The following is a 20,623-nucleotide window of genomic DNA, read 5'->3' on the forward strand; positions in this document are numbered from 1 at the left end:
AGACCACACAAAACACTAATCCAAACAAAGGATAAAGGAGATCATAAAAATTAAAATAAATCATCTAGGCTACATAAAATTTAAAAGCTTTTGCATGAATAAAATCAATGAAGACAATTAGAGGAGAAATCTTATGGTAGGAAAATCCTTTCATAAAATATCATCAATAAAAGCCTGGTACAAAAAAAAAATTGCAAGGACTTGACATAATTATGAGACCAGGAGTCATTGCCCAATAAATTTTCAAAGGATATGGTTGACCCACTGCCCAACAGACAAAAATGGTTAAAGGAAGTGATCAAAATTTCAAAAGAAGAATTACAAACTACAAATGACCACATTAAAAACAATATGCCAAATCACTAATAGTAAGAGAAGGAATAGGCACTGGATTTCATAGGAAATTCTATCAAAGCATGTTTCCAGCTTCCTTATACCTCTGTGGGTTGCTTAGAGCAGCATTTCTTAAGCTGTGGGTTGCAACCTCAGATGGGGTCACATAACTGAATGTGAGGTTGTGAAAAATTTGGCAACAGTAAAATGTTTCTCAACGTGCAATGACCAAAAGTTAGCAAACGTGTAATGAATCCAAAGTGTTTCTAGTAATGCTTGCCCATGTTGCATCATACAACTTCACTGCAGCTTTGATTCTGAACACAACAATGACAATTATAAAATCAAAATATTGATCAACTCTGAAAAACACTGAAGATGCTCTACATCCTACACTATCAAATATTCCACCAAGATTTAATTCTTTATGTAAAAATAAGCAATGAGTATTATCTTATTAATATGCAAATCTGATTTTGTCTTTAATAATTGGTAAAATTATATGTATGCCATAGAATTGCTTTAAAATAAATTTATGATTTATTATCAGTAAACATTTGATTTGTATACCTATCACAATTTTTACACAACCTAGAGTTGTGTAAAAATTTCTTGGGCAAAAGGGGTTGCAAGTGGAAAAAATTTAAGAAGCTCTGAGTTAGAATATTGAGAGGCTAAACCAGTGATATGCCTGGGTTGATGGAACCATTACTGAGAACAGCTCTCTAGTCACTATGCCATGTTACCTCTAGATGGAGAAATATAGAACAGCTACTAGATTTAAGTTATTGCATGCAGAATGGGAATAAAAAAAAAGAATAGTTAACACAAAGGGACTGTGAGTGATAGATATAGTAATGCTCTGATGGAAAAGTTAAATATGTTAACCATTCTTATGTTCCTGAAATTCATTTTGTAATGATGCAAAAAAAAAAGTGACTTAACTGTCTATACTCTATAATTCAGTGATGCTACTCCTGGACATATACCCTAAGGAAGTCAAAGGCAGAAACAAATGCTCACTGCCACCCAAAACATTCAAAGCAGCACCCTTTGTGTTATCAAAGAACCGGAAATAAGTTTGGTACCGATCAGTTAAGGAATGGCAGAAAAAGAACAACAAAAACTATACTACATAAATGTGATGTTCCATAAGGAATCACACAAATGACCACATAAATAAGAAATATGGTAGGATTTGTATAAATGGATGCAGAGCGAAATTAGCAGAACCAAGAGAACAATATACACGATGATTCTAACAGTATAAATGAAACGATTACTAAAAGGTGGCTGAATTCTTATTAACGGAATACTCTATCAAGATCCCAGAGCAAAGGTAGTGAAACATACTTCCTTGCTCACAGGGAAACTGCTGAACAGAATACTGTATATGTTCTCAGACATTCTCTGTACTTGATAATTTTACTGAATTGTTTTTCTTTGTCACAAGGAAGGATCCGATCTAGAAGGTAGTTGGAAATCAGAGAATCAAAGACTGAATTGCTTAGAAGGGAACTTAGAAGCCATCTACTCTAACCTCATTTCAGGGATATAGAAATTGAATGCACATGGAGCTTTAAATGACTTGCCCAAAGTCTCACAGCTAATTAGTATTGAACCCAAGTCCTTTGATTCCAAAGTCAGCGTTCTTTTCACTTTTCCAGTGACAGAAGGCAAAAACTATCAAGAAAACCTAAAAATAAACTATATAATCCTGTTCTTATATGAGAATAAATTAGAAGTCAGTTATTTGGGATTGGGTGAGTTTTATTTATTGATTTCTGTGCTGGAGGCTATGCAGTAAACTTAAGTAGATTTAAGATAAGGGGTTTTGTTGCCATTGAGTTGTTTCACTCATGTCTGACTCTTGGTGACCCCATTTGGGGTTTTCTTGGCAAAGATTCTGCAGTGGTTGCCATTTCCTTCTCCAGTTCTTTTTTTTTTTTAAGCAGTTGGTGTTAAGTAACTTGCTCAAGGTTACACGGCCAGTTATATTTTGTGTGGTTAAGTATCTGAGGCTGGAACCAGTCCTGAGTCTCCCGACTCCGGGGCCGGTGCTCTTACTAACTGCACCACCTGGCCATCCCTCCAGTTCCTTTTTACAGATAAGGAAACTGAGGCAAGCAGGGTTAAGTGCTTGCCCAGAGTCACACTGCTAGTCTGAGTCTGGATTTGAACGCAGGTCTTCCTGACTCTAGGCCTCACTGCACCACCTAGATGCCCTAAGATAATAGGTAGCATCTAAATTTACTTGTATAACTAAAAAGAACCACTCATTTGCTATAATTTATGCCAATTCAGAAAATGGTACTGTTGATTTGCCTTAGAAAACTTGGTTAGCATTAAATAATATCTGTTACAATGGGCATATACTTAAATTCTGGTCTCTTGAGCAAAAATTTGTGAGAGTGCCCTTTCACCCACTGTTAACTCCATTTTAGGGTGATTTCATGTTTCCACACTTGCCACAACACTGAAATGTAGGGTCTGCTTGAGCAGAATGTTCTTATGCCACCTGAGCAGAATTTGCATCTATACCTCCAAATAAAAATGCAGTTGAAGGCTTACATCAAGAAGGCAGTAACAATTATGTAAAATTATGTCGATTCCCATCCCTAAGGCAATTGAAGCCTGATAAGCTGGGACCCTGGGTAAGTGCCACTAGAAGAGTAAAAAGAGTCTCTTTAGAGATTCAAAGAACAGTCATACATTTCTCCAAGCAAGAAAACATCATCTCAAGCAGTTTTTCTCCCCCATGGGGATAATCACCTGAATGTTTTAAATTATGCATAATATTTAGATTATTCTTCATTTTTAAAAAGCTCTAATGTTATGGGTTGTGGAACAAACATAAGGAGAGCGAAGTACATGGTAATAATTAGAGGAAGAAAACTATTCCCCTTGCTGAGTATCCATAAAGAAAAGGAATGTCTGGGAAAGCTCCAGGAAACAAGAGAGGAGACAGAAGACACACCTTTGTATACTGGCCCTCCATAAGTCTAGCATGTGAAAATAAACAATTATAATTTTTAAAAATGCTTCTGTTTACATGACACTTTCAGGTTCTTTCTTCACAACAATCCTGGGAGGTAAATAGTGAGAAGATGGCAATATGTTATCACTCTAATGCTGCCAACTAAGTCATGGGCCCTTGTGGCTTTATATAAATGAGATTATGACCCGATTTCCAGTGCTAAATTAAATGTACCTGTAACAGTGACTGTCTACACAGTAGTTGGAATTCCCAATATGAGGAACTGAAAGTCAATGTGGCTGTAACCGGGTAGCAAATGAAAAAGGAATAATGTGAAAGAAATCTGGAAAGTTAGGAGGAAGCCATACTAGGAAGGGCTTTAAATGTCAGATGGAAAGACTTATATTTTATTAAGACAATGGGGAACCACAGACAATTCATAGCCTTACTGACTAGTCCTTCAGGTCAATAACCAAGTATTTATTAAACACCTTCTTTCTGCAAAGCACCATGCTAGGTGGTAGGGATACAGAGAGAATGAAACAATCCTAATCACAAGGAATTTAAAGAATTAGAGATGCTCTAAAGATACAGATATTCCTTGACACAAAAAAGTTGACTTCAAGTATTTTATATACCAGAACTCCCTCCCTGTTGAATCCACTGTAGAATACAAATATACATTCTTCAGGAATTTTTTTTGTTCCTTCAGGTGACATTCCATTAAGAATCTTTTAAATATAATCATTTAAATCCACTAAGTAAATTTTTAAAAAGGGGGAAATCAATAATAACAAAATATTAACTAATTTATAACTAAAATGTTATTTAAATATTGAAATTGAAAAATTAGTCATATAGCTTAGATGGGAAGAATCCTGTTTATTGACCCACTCAATGAATGACCATGGGTTACAAAGGATGTTTTGTTGTTTAATTTCCTTTTGGAAATGACCATAGGAGATTTCTGTTTCAGTTCAGCTGCCCAGTATTTCACACTTGTTTGATGTTTTTTTTTCCCTACAATAACATCAGGAGTTGAATGATTTTGACCAGTTGCTAAACTTACTGTACAAAAAGTATATTAAAAAATCATCTAAATTTTGTTTGTGTTTCATTCTGATATCTTGAAAAAATAAATATTAATTGACTTTTTTTTTTTTTGCTTTTTGTAGGGAAATTGGGATCAAGTGACTTGCCCAAGGTCACATAGCTAGTTTTTGTGTTAAGTGTCTCTGAGGTCACATTTGAACTCAAGTCCTCCTAACTCCAGGGCAGGTGCTCTATCCACTGGGCCACCTAGCTGCCCCGCTGACAAAATTTTAATGGGCTATTAAATTTTAATGGTTTTGACAAAATTCTGAGTAGGCACTGAAAGTATGACATTTTATAGGGTTGAAATCCGCCATATTAAAACAAATTGTTCTGTCAGCCCCCATCCCTTCCAGCTAATTACATTTTCAAATGGTCAGACATTCTCTAAGTTTTAAAGTATCTCAACATGGCACATGGATAGAAATCTCTTATTTCTAGTGAGGGTACTATATATTTCTAGTTGGTCAGCGGTTCATCCTTGACCTCTTTTGTTTTAGAGTAGGGTATTTGCCAAGTCTTCTCCAGGTTATTTCGACCACATCTTCACATCTTTCCCTTATCTCCACACCAGATGTTATTACCTTAGCTCAGGCCCTTACTGATCTTGCATTTGGATTTATGCAATTGGCTCCTAATTCATCTTTATGATTCAAATCTCCCTCTTCTTCTTCTTCTTTTTTTAAAGCAATTGGGGTTAAATTACTCGCTCAATGTTACAAGGCCAGTTATTTCTGGGTGTGGTGCTAAGTGTCTGAGCCTGGATTCAATCCCCAGGTCATCCCGACACTGAGGACGGTACTCTTACTCGATGTTCTACCTGGCCGTCCCCCAATCTCCCTCTTCTTTAATCTATTTTTCGAATGTGTGTTAAAATAATCTTGGAATTTAGGCCTAACCATATGACTCCCTAGGTTCTCTGGAATGATATGCAAAACTCATCAGTCTGATGAGCCCTCTACAATGTTGGTCCTGAATAGATATGTTTACAAACATATTTTATGTCATTCCTATTTATGCACTCTATGGCACTGGGAGCAAGCTGTTCTATTGCCTCTTTTCTGGTCTCAGCTTTCCACCTCCAAGCTCTGTACCTTTACACAAGTTTTCTCCCATCCCTGGAATTTACTGCCTCTACCTATCTCTGTCTCTTAAAAGAGCTCTCTTCAAGGCTCTGCTTGGGTTCTACTTCCCTTGCAAAGTCTTTGTTATCCCACAATAGTAAAGGCTTTCTCAATTCTCAAATTACCTTTGAATTAACTACTGTAAATCTGTCTAATATCTTTATAGTAAAATATAAGTTCCTTGGGAACAGAAATGATTTCATTTTTCCTTTAGTATCCATGATTTCTGTCATGGTGTCTTACAAGTAAAAGATGGTTAATAATTATTTGCTGAATTTAATTGGCAGATATCAATGTAATGAGTGAGCGATGCAGTTAACAGAAATACTACCAACTCATATGTACATAGGAAGCACCCATACATAATGGGATTAATGACTGTGTAGTAAATACATCTCTTCCATTCTAAAAATTTTACTTCTGTAATCTTCTCCAGGATGGCAAAGGTTAATCATAATGTACCATGAAATTACATCACTCTCTTGCTGATGCTGAGATTTAAATTAAGGTGAACTGAGACATAAAGTTGTGAGCACATTCAACTGAGGTATAAAATTCCAAGCACGTTCAAAAATATCAATAAATTGAATGTACTTTGAACTTTATGGCTCAGTTTACCTTAATTTCAGTTTCAACACTGATATATATGCATGTAACATACACATATCTATATCTATATGTTGGTCCCATATATATATGTTAGTCTCATGGTGTCTAAAATAGTGTCATCCAATCAACAAGTGCTTAATATGTATTTTTATTAGCTAGTGATGACTTTTTCATAGCATTGATCATGTGCAAATAAATGAAAAAGGCAGGCAGGAGAGCATTACTTCCTTTTATCAAGTGTATTATTTGTCACAAATTCTATCCAATCTCTTGATGAAAGACAAGCTAATGAATGAACTATTAGTTTCATTTTAGGGGACTCTACAGTTGAGTCTTTAATGTTTTAATTATGACATATGTTTAACTATCACTGGCTTCAAATTTTTATCACCACTACTGCTGTCATAAAAAAATAAGTTTATTTGTATAATGGCATTTAAAAAAAACTCTTAAACCCAATTTAGTCAGCCTGGATTTAACAAAAAAGATTTAATAAAAATAAATGGTGTCAAATTTGATTTTGTAATAAGTAACAAAATGATCAAGGACAAAGTAATGTACTTTGTGAAATGGAAATCAAAATATTTTCCTATTTATTATTTACTGAAACTTTTTTCATTACTATCAATACTGCTGTTTTAGTAATTAAGATTTTACTGGGTATTATAAGATGATTCACCTATATTCTTCCAGTCCATCTTGCACTATGTGTACTTGTTTCCATTCCTAGTCTTGACATCATGATCTGCTAATTTAATATTTCATTACTCACTATTCCGGAGTTCCTTACCTCCTCATCTTCTGTTCTTCCTGACCTACCAATCTGCATAATTCCATCACTTGATGTTCTTGTTCCCAGGTAGCCAAGCATCACAAGACATTGTTATAAAATCCAGCCGATTTCATCCACAATAAATTTATGTTGCATAATCTTAAATGTGCCTTGGACAGTGCTCAATGACCCTCTACTCTTGTTTGATCATCTACACATTCCATTCCCTATACTAAATATTCCAAACCTTCTTTATTGTCTTGTCTTGTATTCTTAACTACATTCATAGCTCCCCACATTTAAAGTTGATGACTTGGCTTCCTATTTTGATGGGGGAAAAAAAAAAACACCACAAGCTTTATCACCTCTGCCTCCTTCATTTCTCAAAACTTACAGGACTGAAGATTTAAAACTTGAAGTAAACTCAGTGGTCATGTAATCAACCTCTTCATTTTATCAATGAGGAAACTGAGGCCCAGAGAAGTGATGTGATCTGCCCAGGATCGATCACATGACTATTAGTAACTGAGGCACGATTCTAACTCAGATGTTCCTTTTTCTAAGCCCAGTGATGTATCCATTGTGTGATTCGGCTTCTCTTAACTTTTTTGCATCACCACTTACGCTGCCCTCCTTTCTTTATAGTCACGGAAGAAGAAAAAGTACCTACTCCTCCTCTTTCTATTAGTACTCATCCCTCTGTTTAGCTTTGATCTCATTTTATGCCACCTCCTCAGAGACCATCACCATCATCCTTTCATCCCCTTATGTGTCTTCAAACTCTTCCTTTCCACCAACTTCTTCCATGTTCTTACAAATGTAAATGTTTCCAAAGCTTGAAAAAGGGGGAAAAAAGCCTTTCTTTGACCTTTCAGTTCCATCAAGCTGCTATCCCATCCTTCCCCCACTTTTGCCCCAATTTTAAAAAGTTGTCTATGGCTAATACTTGTGTTTGCTCCTTGCATCCTAGCTTCCATTACACTAATACTCAACTGAAATGTCTCTCAAAGGTTAGCAGTGACCGCCTTAATCACCGAGCTCAGTGGCACCTTTTCCAATCATCTTCGGTGACCTTTTGACACTTCCTATTCATATATCCTTTTCTCCTTTGGCTTTATGAACACAATTTTCCTTCTATGTCTCTAACTGCTTCTTCTCTTTTTCTATGAGATCCCTTTCTTATCCCTGAAGGGGGGCATTCCTCAGGATTCTGCCCTTGGTCCCTGTCTCTTTTTTTCCCTACCTCTGGTCAGCACATTAATTTTCATGGCTTCAACTAGCCTTTCTATCAAATGACTACATCTCCAGCCCTAGTTCTGCCTTCATAGAGGACATCCAGAACAAATATAAACCTTCTTTCATAGGACAGGCGTCTATTCTCACATTCTCACTTGTGTAACCACTGCTGTTCCTCCTAGTGCATCATCTTCCTTCCCAACTATCTAGACCAGGATAAGCTTCTAATAGGGCAATACTCTCTCTCACCCCCAATCCGCTAACTCCTTTTTTATATGACTGCCAAACTAATTTTTCTTACTCAGTGGTTTGGTAATGGCTCTCCCCAGTCTTCAACTCTTTATTAGTTCCCTACCGCCTATTGAATAAACCTAAAATAGGTAATTGGGTCTATGAAAGCATGGTATTATATGAAACAATGCCTTAAGGGAAAAATTCATTCCACAGAAACATGGGACTTAGGAGGTCAGCAAAATGACAAAATAGGGTTTTGAAGTGCTATGCTGGGATATGGTTTATTTGTAATGTGTTAATGATGTTTTGAGATTGCAAAATGATGCCGGTGTGGGAAATATGATATGGTGTGTGCCTTGAAGTAGAAACACACACAAGTCCTTCACATTCTAACCCTTTCCTATTTTTCCAGTCTACTTACATTTGTCCCCCTTACATATTATCCAATCTAGCTACAATGGCTTCCTTGCTATTCCTCACACGTGACACGCCATATCTCCAACACTGTGCCTTTTCAGTGGTGATCTCTCAGACCTAGAATACTCTCTTCTCCTCATTTCAGCCTTCTGACCTCCTTCAAGACAGCCTGAATCACATCTTCTGCAAGAGGCAATTCTGAGCTCTCCCCCGCTCCCTGCCCCACAGTAGGGCATCTCCTGGCTTGCCTTCCATTTACATTGTATTTGTACATAGCATATTATTTGTGTATAGTCTCCCACCTTAAAATGGAAGCTTTGAGTGACAACTATGTACAAACTAAATATACAGAGGGTAAACTGAGGCTTGTCACAGAAGGAAATAACAGATTAAAGAAGACTTGGAGAGCTTTAACTATGGAGGAGTTAACATTACCTTAGATAACATATGGCCTACTAAGGGACATTACACCTTAGAAAAATAGCATTCCTCTGGAAACTTCTAAAATTCAAACTGAGACTCGAGTTTCTACCCAAATGACCATCCTATGAATACTCTACTCCCCAGCCCTGCCCAGAAGCAAAGCCTACTTTTAAATCTATCATAGCTTGGGTCTCTTAGATTGGTTGCTTCTGTTGAGTTTGATGGTCAAGCTTCAGAACCTGAAGTTGCAGGTCCATAGTCAGCTAAGGTTGTGTTGGAGCCTGCCTTCATTCTCTTACAATCTAAGAAGTGATTAGAAAAGCAACAGTTTTAGTCTCTTTAGGCAAACCTAATGTCTCCACAAATACCAGTTCTTAAAGCTCACCTCTTACTTAAATTAAAGAGACCTCTGTTGATCAGGGAAACAAGATCAAATGGTGTCTCTGGTCCTGCAAAGTGAGAGTTCAAAGTTTACAATGTACCAGACCAAGGCCCGGGCACTAAGAAGATCTTGGGATAAGAAGCCATTGTCATTTAAGGTTTCAGTGGATCAAAAGAAACAAAGGTAAGTTTTTCTACCTTAGGAGATATTGGGTATACTTTAAAAAGTACAGCTGGGGAAAATTTCAAATGATCCAGAGGCATTAAAGGATTTAGGGACAAAAACATTTACACAAAGTTCCTGAGAATAATTCTATCATAAAGTCTAATAAGTACCGTAAGTTCCCATATGTCTTGAAACTGACCACCTAAATACCTTAAAAATCTACTTTAGTAAGGTTAAAATATAACATAAGAATTGCTGTTCTATGACACCAACATTGAGAAAGGATCCCCTTATATTAGGCAAATTATTTGAGAAAGTTCACTTCAAAAGTAATTTATTAAATGATACCCAGTTGGACAGCAATAGTTAACGAACCTACATGAGAATCGTGTACTCACAGAACCAAAGTGTCACACTGGCACCAAAGAGAATAAAGAATAATGTTTTCCATAAATTTACCTTTTTAAAAACTTATTAAGGGAATACCGACAGAAAATGGCAAGTCATACCCTTTTTAATGTCTGATTTAATAACTCTTTTACTTTGAAATATGTTAAAACATATTGTACTAAAATCTATTTTGTTTAAATAATTCTAAGAGACAGAAATATGAAGTCCATTTAGGGACAAAGAGAAGAAAATGAATTTAAATTCAGGTAGAAACTAATATTTCCTGATATATGCCCTGTTTCGTTCAAGCATGAGAAAGGAAAAAGCAAATCCATAAAATGAAGAAAAACTTACAGAATGGAATAAAAACTACCAAGTATAATTTAAAATGAATGAAACCACATATATTGAATCTGATAAAAAGATACCTTACTAAGAAATGGAAACCTGAACAAGAAGATAGGTACCTCTACTCTACTTCAATGATTAACACAGAACATATCCTACACTATATAAAAGAGTCAAATATTTCACTCTATCAGGCAGAAACATTTTCCCCCCACTGATGCTTAAAATTGTTTGTTGGCGGGCACAAAAACGACTACGTGTGTATCTTGGCATTGCTGATGCCTTATTTTAAATATGTGGCAATAGCTCAATGAGTAAGGTTTTGAAAACTGTAACTAAGGAATGACTGAGTTACAAAATAAGCTGGTGGTTTAAGTTCTGGCTGAGATGAAACCACTTCATTGGCTTGGACTGTTGGACTAAATAGCAAAACAAACAAAAAGAAATCAAAGGGTAACAGAATAATTTCACTCACTTTTGAGAGTCTCTTGTCCTGGTGGTACCATTTTTTTTAGTTGAATTTTTAAAATGGTATCAAAGGCTTCTGCAAGACTAAGGACAGTAAAGTAAGTTTGGGTTTTGATGATTAAAAAAAAAACAAGAATAAAAAACTTGTTTTTTTTTTTTCCTCCAGCAGCAAATTCCAATTTCCAAATCTATTACCCTTTGGAGGATATCTTACTTCTATTTTGTACTTTTTCAGTATATTTGCTAGGCTTCAAAAACTATAGGGGGAAGTAAAGTCAGAAGACCTGTGGTCAAATCCTGCATCAACTTGTGTGACCTTAGGCTAAGGCATTTTAAGCTTTATAGGCCATGGCTTCCTCATGGGTAAAATGAGAGGGACTAATCTACTGGTCTCTTAGGTCGTTTCCAACTCTAGAACTATCATCCTTAGCCTATTTCCAACCCAATTCATTCTTTTATTTGAAATATAAAATCCCTCTATTCTAAACAATGCTGCCCCAAAAAATCCCTCTAATTATGAACCTCTCATTATGAGGTCTGCTAGAATTCTATTTGAGTACTAAAAAAAAGTTACAAAATAACTTCAGAATGTTATATAGACAAGTTACAGTGTAATTTCCGAATATAGTATAGACAAAAAGACCTTAAAATAAAAAAATATCAAATAATGCCTAGATTAGAGAAGGGAACCGAATGGAAGTGAGTCCTGAGTAAGGATATATACTATCAGAGAAGTCACAGAAAAATGAGTTACACCATAAAGAGTTTTAAAAGAGTAAGAGCAGAAAGAAGTAAGGGCAAAGGAGAGTATCTGTTTTCTGTACAAATGAAAAAGATCTCAAGCTTCTTTCTGAAGCTGGAGATAATGTCAATGATGCAGAGGCATTAGGGACAAAGACATTTAAAGAAAGTTCCTGAGAATAATTCTATTATTAAGTCTAATGAGTAGGTGCTCACATGTCCTGAAATGACCACCTAGATACGTTAAAAATCTACTTTAGTAAGGTTACAATATAACATAGGCATTGCTATTCTCTCTTTTTAATGCTAAGTTTCTTCTAGTAATGCTGTATGGATATGATTCATGAAACAGAAGGATATTAATCGATAGAAGGGGAAGAATAAAGATAGAGTATAGACAAATTTACATACCCTGGGAAAATAAAAGGGTAGACAACTGTCTAAAGATTTGAAAATAAGGTATTTTTTTTAATAAAAGGGCACTAACACATAGTCTGTCTTTCATAAGTACATAAAACAAAGATATATATTAGTTAGATCACATCAGATTAAAACTGTTTTCTATGAAAGCTTGCAATCCAGACCTATGATTCTACTGTTATATGTAACCGCTAGTATGGACACACTTCTGGAAATTCAGATCAGTATTTTTCTTTAACATACAGTATGAGAGTTTCTGGGGTCACTCAGAAGTTAAGCATGGTGTTTATGGCCACACAGGCAGTATGTGTCAAAGGCAGGGCTTGAAGCCGTATCTTCTTAACTATAAAGTGCCACAGTGCTTCTATACCCTATCTGATGGTTTAAACAGAGAATAAAAGTCTTCCTGTTCATGAAAATCTAATATATTTTACACATACATATAACCTATTCTCCCCTATACAAAGACACACAAGATAAAATGTGTTTTAACAGACAGATCTTCCACAAAGTCCTACTCCCAATAATTTTAAAAATGTCATTACTATCTCTTATTTTTATATCATATTCAGTTTATACTATATTCCCCCTTTACTTCCAGAGAGTCATTCCTTACAATAAAGAAAAAGAAAATAAACAAAAGAAAGGAAAACCCCAAACTTTCAGAAAGTCTGATGATTCTCTTAATCTAGCCCCGAGATCTCACTAGCTTTTTTGGCTCTCATCACAGTGCTGACTCATATTAAGATTGTAGTCCACTAAAATTACTGGGTCAGTTTTTGTTTTGTTTTGTTGGAGGGGGAAAGACAAGGCAATTGGGGTTAAGTGACCTGCCCAAGGTCACACAGTTAGTAAGTATGTTAAGTGACTGAGGTTGGATTTGAATTCAGGTTCTCCTGACTCCAGGGCCGGTGCTCTATCCACTGTGCCATGTAGCTGCCCCTACCAGGTCGTTTACAGGCCAACTGCTACCTAGCTTGTGCCTACCATATATTATATAAGAAAGCTGATTTTTTTTTTTGTACCTTAGTATAAGACTTTACATCTATCCCCACAGAACTTCATGTGATTCAACCCAATTCTCAAACCTGTCAAGATACTTTAGGATCCTGACTTGTCATCCAGTGGGTTAGCTAACTGTACCAGCTTTATGTCATCCACAAATTTGATGAATATACCATCCATGCCTTCATCCAAGTAACTGATAAAAATATTTACAAACACAGGGCTAAGCACAGCTACCTGGGCTAAAAACCAGGATACCTCCTGCCATGCTGACTTTATTATTTTATTTTATTTTTTTGCCTTTTGGGAGGCAATTGGGGTTAAGTAACTTGCCCAAGGTTACACGGCTAGTTTTTTTTGTGAACCGAACTGGAGTCTTCCTGACTTCAGGGCCGGCGCTTTACTCACTGTGCCACCTAGCCACCCCCACCCCCCCATGCTGACTTTAAAGCAACTAACAGTTACTCTCTGAGTCTGGCCAGTCCACCAATTCTGGATTTAATTGGATTATTGTCTAGTCCATATCTCTTCACATTCTCCCCAAGAATAGCATGAGAAATGTTAGTAATACTTTTGATAAAAGCCAGAGAAAATTAATCTACAGCACTCCCTTCATCTATTAACTTAGTAATCTTGTCAAAAAGGAAAATCGAATTAGTCTAGAATACACTATTCTTGAGGTTGGATCATTTTTAATCACCATTTTCTTTTCTATATATTCACCAACCATCTCCTCAATGATCTGTTCTAGAATTTTCCCCAGAAATGAAAGTCAAGCTTTATCACTTAGAATAAGGAAAAACACAACCTGTGAGCAAACAGAACTGTGTGAATGGGAACCCAGCTAGTTAGGTATCTCAGCTTGTCCTCTCCTCCTTTCCAAAGGAAGATAAATTTTGATGGCCAGAAGCTGCCCACTTAACTTGGGGTTTCCTTCTTTCCTTCTCTTTCCTAAAACTTTGAATTGAATTAATTCACTCTAAAGCTTATTGATTTGACCACAATAAGTCCCTGTCCAAGCTCCACTTAATGGCTCTATTTTGGGCCCTCCTGGCTTACAGTGAATGTCAATGGTAACTGTTTCTCTTTGGAACAGCATCCTTGAGGGGTTTCCTCTCCCGGCTTGATTTTTTCTCTTTTTTTTTCTAATTAAAGGGACCATTCCTTGACTCACTTCTTACAGAGGCCTATTCACAGAATGGGTGTTACCTCACTCTAAATGAGAACCTGAAAAGGTCTTAACCTAAAAGGGCCAGGGTCTCCCAGTACATCCTGGATAATCTCCAGTCATGCTGATGAATATCTGGTCACTGGACCCAGATGGTTCTGGAGGATAGAGTGAGGCTGGTGACTTTGTACAGCCCTCCCTCACTCAAATCAAAGTCAACTCCAAGTCGTTATCACTTCCCTGAGGCCATGGTCCTCTTCAAAAATGGACAAACACAACAGCCACCGTTGTTTTAAGAACTGGGACATTTGATTTTCTCCCAATTCTTTGGTACCCTTCTTTAGTCCTTTCTTTTTTTTTTTTTTTTGCTTTCTGGAGGGCAATTGAGATTATGTAACTTGCCCACGGTTACACGGCTAGTATTTTTGTGTGGGTGTTAAGTGTCTGAGGCCAGAACCGAACTTGGGTCCTACTGACTCCGGTTGGCGCTTTACTCACTGCACCACCCAGCCGCCCCTCTTTAGTCCTTTCTTACCAACTGCCTACTGGAAATTTCCTCTTGGATGTTTAATAAGGTATATCAAATTCAACATATCCAAAACAAATTCTCTCTATTTTCCCCCAAACTCATCATCCATCCTCCAACTTTTCTCACACCTACTGATGGCCATACTCACCACACTTCTAATCACCCCACTCTGCAGCTCCTCTAGAACTCTGCTTGGGACTTTCCTCTCTCACAATCTCCATGTCCAATCAGTTGCCAAATATTATTAATCCTCCATGATACATCTTCTGTCAACTTTTTTCTAATCACTCATAAAACCTTTCTCCTGGTTCAGGCCCTTATCATCTCTCAACTGGGCTATTAAAACAGCCTATTCATTGGTTTCCCTGACTTTATTTTTGTCCCTCCTCCAATTTATCTTGACAAATTGATGTCCCTATAGCACAACTCTATGGAGAACAGAAAAAAGAGACTTGAGGCAGGAAGACCAATTAGAAGGCTACTGCAACAGTCCAGGCAAGAGGGAAGGAGTCTTTATAATCATTCGCTTTCCCAAAATTAATTAGTATTACTCTGAATGCATTTTTTACGCACTTCACATTTCCTATTTATCTTGTACACAGCTTATTTGTACATAGCCGCTTAACATGTTGTCTCCCTCAATACACTGTAAGCAACTCAAGGGCAGGCATCTTCTTTGACCTTTCTTTGTAATCCCCAACACTAACCCAGTGACTGGCATATAGCAGGTATTTAATAAATGTTTATTGGTTGACTTTGCATCACCCAGAAGAAGTAAAAAAAGCTCTATTAGGACAGGAACTTATTTGTCAAGCCAAGAAGCACTTTCTAAGGGCTTACTATGTGCTTGTCAGGGTATTAAACCTGGGGATACAAACAAAGTTTTGTGATGGTCTTTATACCCCTAGTACTTAGCACAGGGTCTTTCACAAAGTATATTCTAAAAAATTTTTATTGAATTAAACTGGATTGAAATATAGTTAGAATGTAATTATTCAAATTGGACTTAGCTTAACGTATCAATTTCCTGTGCATTTGGAAATTGCCGATGCCTATATATGGATAAGAACACTAAAGTGGGTCTTTGACATGGCAATAATTGAAATGAAACATATAATCATCCCCAAAATAAAGTTGAGTCATGCGTTTATATCACAGACTGATATAAAGGAAATTTCAGGATGTTTTTGAATTTTGTAATCACTTCCCACATCTCTAATAATGTGTGGTGACAACTATATGATGTCGTCATATTTCAAATTATAATATGCTTCTCACCTGGTCTTCTTCTCCACCACCTTCCTCATCATACTTCAAAATATTGTCTCTTACATCATCTTCTGGGTCGATCAAAAGCTGTTTGGCTTGACGTTCCTTATCACGACGTTTCATCCATACAACAAACATTAATACCAGAACTAGGAGAATGGAGGAAAAATATAGCACTATCATTTCTAGATCTTAAAAACTTCTAACATATTTTAAGACAAAAATGTTTCTAGTAATACCCGTATACATTAATTAATTTAATGCTTACAGCCAAGTATGAGTCAAGCAGTCTTCATTTTATAGCTGAGGAAACAACAATTCAATGAAAATTAAGTGAGTTGCCCATGGCCACATGTCTAGAAAAGCTACAAGAACTTAGATCTTCCCTCTGTACCATACTGCTTTTCCTTTTCAAATCTAATTTACGAATTTCGATTAGTTGACTTGAAAATAATTAGTTCATATGTTGTAATACCTTTAGGACTTTTCACAATTCATAATTCACATTATTTCATGCCAGACCAAGGACCTGTAATTCTCCAAAGGGGTTGATGTTACATAAAATCAGCTCCAGTATACTTTCCATTTTAGTTAGCTAAAATTATTGATTAAAATTCTCCCCTAAATTGATCTCACACTTTGTCACAATCCATCCTCTGTCTAGGCTTTCATTTCAAGCTGAAGTCCATGTGTTCACATTTCAGTTGGGAAAAGAAATCTCTCCCTGACTCTACATTCAGGAACAAGCCTTTTTAAAAAACCTAAGGAGGTCATTTTACATCCTGAAGGAAAAAAAATTTAATGACCACCATTTTAGCACATTTTTACTATTGGTCATAAAAATAAATATCTTTCTTTTAAAGCCAGATACATGATTTCATTTGGCATTGTTCTGTTGGTAAATCTAATGTGAATGGATTATGGGAATAGTACAGAGGTTTCAAATTATAACCAAAAGTGTAGGACATACAAGTCCCTCCCCCCATCTCCCCATATAGCAGTTGCTTGGAATAAAGGGGCGAAATGTAAAATTGCCAGACCACTTGTAAATAGAGAAAACATAAAGGAAATAGCTGACATTTTCAAAAAGTGATTGCTGCATAACATGTTCACACAATAAACCAAGTCCCACTACAACTCTACAATAAAACATAGAGCCTAAGCAATTTATTTTTTTAAACCTCCACACTCAGAAGTGGCGCCAAAAGTACCTTCCAATGACTAATTTCCTGCATTCCACTGAACCGATGACTGGAAAATGATTCTACAAAAGGCATTCTTTTAATCAAATTTCATTATAAGGCAGGCACTTAGTTGAACCATGTAATATGTGTGTATATATACACATGTATGTATATATATGGAAAAAATAACTTTTAAGAAGCACTTCAGAAATACATTTTAGTCCTTATATAATTGGTTCAGGCTGTTTATTGATTTCATGTGAGGGAAAGCAAATGGAAGTCACATACTTATTTTCTTAAACTATAAAACAAATGCTATAATATTAAGCTCACAATATAAGTGCAATATTAAGGATGTTCAACACAGGATTGCATATGTATATGTGTACATGCATGTGTGTGTGTGTATCACATAAAAATTTAGCACCTGGAACTTTGGTACAAAATTTTCAACAGTCCTGCAAATCTTAACATTCTTTTACAAATTGAGATCTCTTCTTTCAGATGTGACAGCAGAGAAAATGTTCAGTGAGCTGAAATAGGTATCTTTTAATGAAACATCAACCTTTTGCCAGATGAATATTTTAAAATCATATTCATTTTTGCAATTAAAAATCCTTATTTTTTATTAGAGCTACGCACTTGAAGAGTTATATACTTACTTAGTAAGATGATGATACAAAGTAGAATTGCAATGATAGCACCTGTTCCAAGTCCAGCACCCACAATTCGATCAACATCAGTACAATCTCCATTTGAATCACACTGGCAAACTTTCACTCGAAGAACAGAAGTGTTGGATTTGGGAGGATTTCCTGAATCAGTGATTATTATTGGAACTTCATAGATACCAGCCTCAAGAAATTTTATTTTTAAGTTGAGCTGAGCAAAATCACCTATTTCAAAAAGAAAAAAAAATGCTATGAACTTAATGCATTATATGTGCAAAAAAAAAAAAAACCAAGATCCCATGATCTACTATGTTAAGCATAGCTAAATTTATACAAAGATTGATTACAGCCTTTAAGGTAGTAGGATTATTTTTCTTTCCATTTTTGGTTTCCTAAAAATATACTAGTAGGACTTTCTTTGAAGGTATTTTGAAACATTATCTTATTTCATGGGTCATCACTGGCAAAAAAAACTCATCACCTAGTGCCCAGACTTCCAACTCTTAGCTTTTCCTCATTTAGTCAATCTAGCTCTCCCTAGAACTTTATTGGAAGCCTTTTCATTTTGGTGAACACCTACTGGAGATGATATTCTATGGCTACAGTTTCTGAGATACCACAGTCTTTGAGAATAGTCTTGACTTACTTTAAACCTGACATAGTGGTTACGGTATCTTAATCACAGAACATTTAAGCATGAAATAAAGATTTTCTGTTCTAAAAACCTCTTATCCACATATATATTCAAGCAATTAACCAGCTTTTACCATTAAGCCGAGTGATGGTCCAATTCCTCTTGATATTTGGTGGAGACAAAGGAAGATCAAAAGCAAATGGTCCAGCATTTGGATCAATGTCATAATCAAGTGCTGTGATGTTAATTGAATTGGGGTCTGGTGTTTCACAGGTTTCTGCCTCTTGAGGTAACACTTGGGGAGCATTGTCATTAATGTCAAGTAAATAAATCTGCAGTGTGCCAGTTCCACTCATAGGAGGAATTCCTTGGAGGGGAAATAAAGATAAGACAATTTAATTCTGATAATACTAATGATAAAAACCAAACTGTTGATAAATTTTGCAACTACTCTGAAGCACTTAAAACTTTTAATTGCTTAGGGGCAGCCAGGTGGCTCAGTGAGTAAGAGCACTGGCTCCAGTGTCAGGATGACCTGGGGTTCAAATCCGGGCTCAGATACTTAGCACCACACCCAGAAATAACTGGCCGTGTAACCTTGAGCAAGTTACTTAACCCCAATTGCTTTAAAAAAAAAACTTTTAATTTCTTGTCCTTACAACTATGCAGCCTTTCGAAAACTCCCATGCCCAGGTACCTGGGCTGAGTGTTATGTGGCACTTGGTCTCTTGCTTACCTCACTCAGAAGGAGGACTGAGCTCTCCCTCCTGTTCTAGAATGACAATGTGGCCATTACTACCAACAATGCATTGTGGCCTCATTTAACCCCTGAATCCTAGTCCATTCTATTCAGGTCTCTAGCATTGTGTGAAGAACAGAGAAGGAGTTGAACAAACGACCCCCTCCAAGGCAAGATACAGCCACATAAAAGCAATGGGAGGTCATTTTTAAAAACAAAACATAAAGCTTTCCTCAATATCTCGAGATCATTTTCTCCCCCATTAATTTTTCCCAGAGCTCTCCTTTGCTTCTATCACACTGTACCATGTATTATACTTTATTTGTGTATCTTCTCTCCTCATCTCCCTAGAAGCTTACATTTGTGAGGGTAGAGACTGCTTTTCTTGTTTTTTTTTTTCAGCTTAGTATCACCACCATCTAGAAGAATGTACATGGGGCTTTAAGGATGACTGAATCAAAGTATGACCTAGTTTAGAACAAATTAAAAAATCATGTATCTTAATATAGGAAAGTACCTCAAAAACCTTATCTGGTCCAGGGTCCTGACTTGAGGAAGAATATACAACTCACCCATACCTGTAGAGTTGGTAAGCAGCTAAGGAAGTTAAAAAGATGAAGTGCTATCTTACAGGCCAAATGAATGAGATGATTATTGTTGGGTGGGGTTGATTTGAGAACACTTTCATGGAGAGGATAAATTGCCCTGAGAAACAAAGGATCTGAACTAAATGTTAGAGGACAGCCACTGTGTATGACAATAAGTGGCATGAATATAAAAGGAAATGCCCTCTTATGTGGGCATCATATTTTAGGGACCTCTCCAACTGAAGAAGAAACGGGATGATAAAGTGTGAAAGAAATAGGTGAAGCCAGATGACAAATGAGTTTATCACAGAATCAATCTGAAGAGCTAGAAGATATCTTAGCTGTCATCTAGTCCAAATCATATGTGAATGGTTTCTTAGCTATCACACACCTGACTAGGTCTCCAGCCTCTATTCTAAGGACTTCAAGGAGAGGGAAATCACCACCTCTAGAGGCAGACAGACTATTCTACTCTGGGGCAGCAACACCTGCATATTATATACACATATACATACATATGTAATATCCCAGAAGTCTAAGTGCAATTTTAGGTTTCAGAAGTTTAAAACTGCACTATGACTTTCGGGATATTCTGTGTCTATCTGTCTATTTATCTATCTCTGTGTGTATGTGTGTGTACATATACACACATGTACACACATATACACAAATACATAATATAATCCCACATACACATACACAACAA

The 20,623-nt window shown here is 36.4% G+C and overlaps 1 protein-coding gene across 1 annotated transcript in view; it reads right to left on the bottom strand.

Moving 5' to 3' along the window:
* CDH2 (cadherin 2) overlaps positions 1-20,623 on the bottom strand; it is a 270,984-nt gene that overhangs the window by 28,041 nt on the left and 222,320 nt on the right. The window contains exons 12-14 of the mRNA XM_069099842.1: positions 18,725-18,958; positions 17,949-18,182; positions 16,112-16,251 (exon numbers count right to left, since the gene is read on the bottom strand). Of these exons, the coding sequence (XP_068955943.1) occupies positions 16,112-16,251; positions 17,949-18,182; positions 18,725-18,958 (608 nt within the window). The remainder of the gene's footprint in view (positions 1-16,111; positions 16,252-17,948; positions 18,183-18,724; positions 18,959-20,623) is intronic.

The sequence above is a fragment of the Petaurus breviceps genome, unplaced genomic scaffold (assembly GCF_028583685.1).
Source record: "Petaurus breviceps papuanus isolate PSGF00001 unplaced genomic scaffold, PetGlider_PUasm1.0 38, whole genome shotgun sequence".
NCBI classification, from domain to species: domain Eukaryota; kingdom Metazoa; phylum Chordata; class Mammalia; order Diprotodontia; family Petauridae; genus Petaurus; species Petaurus breviceps.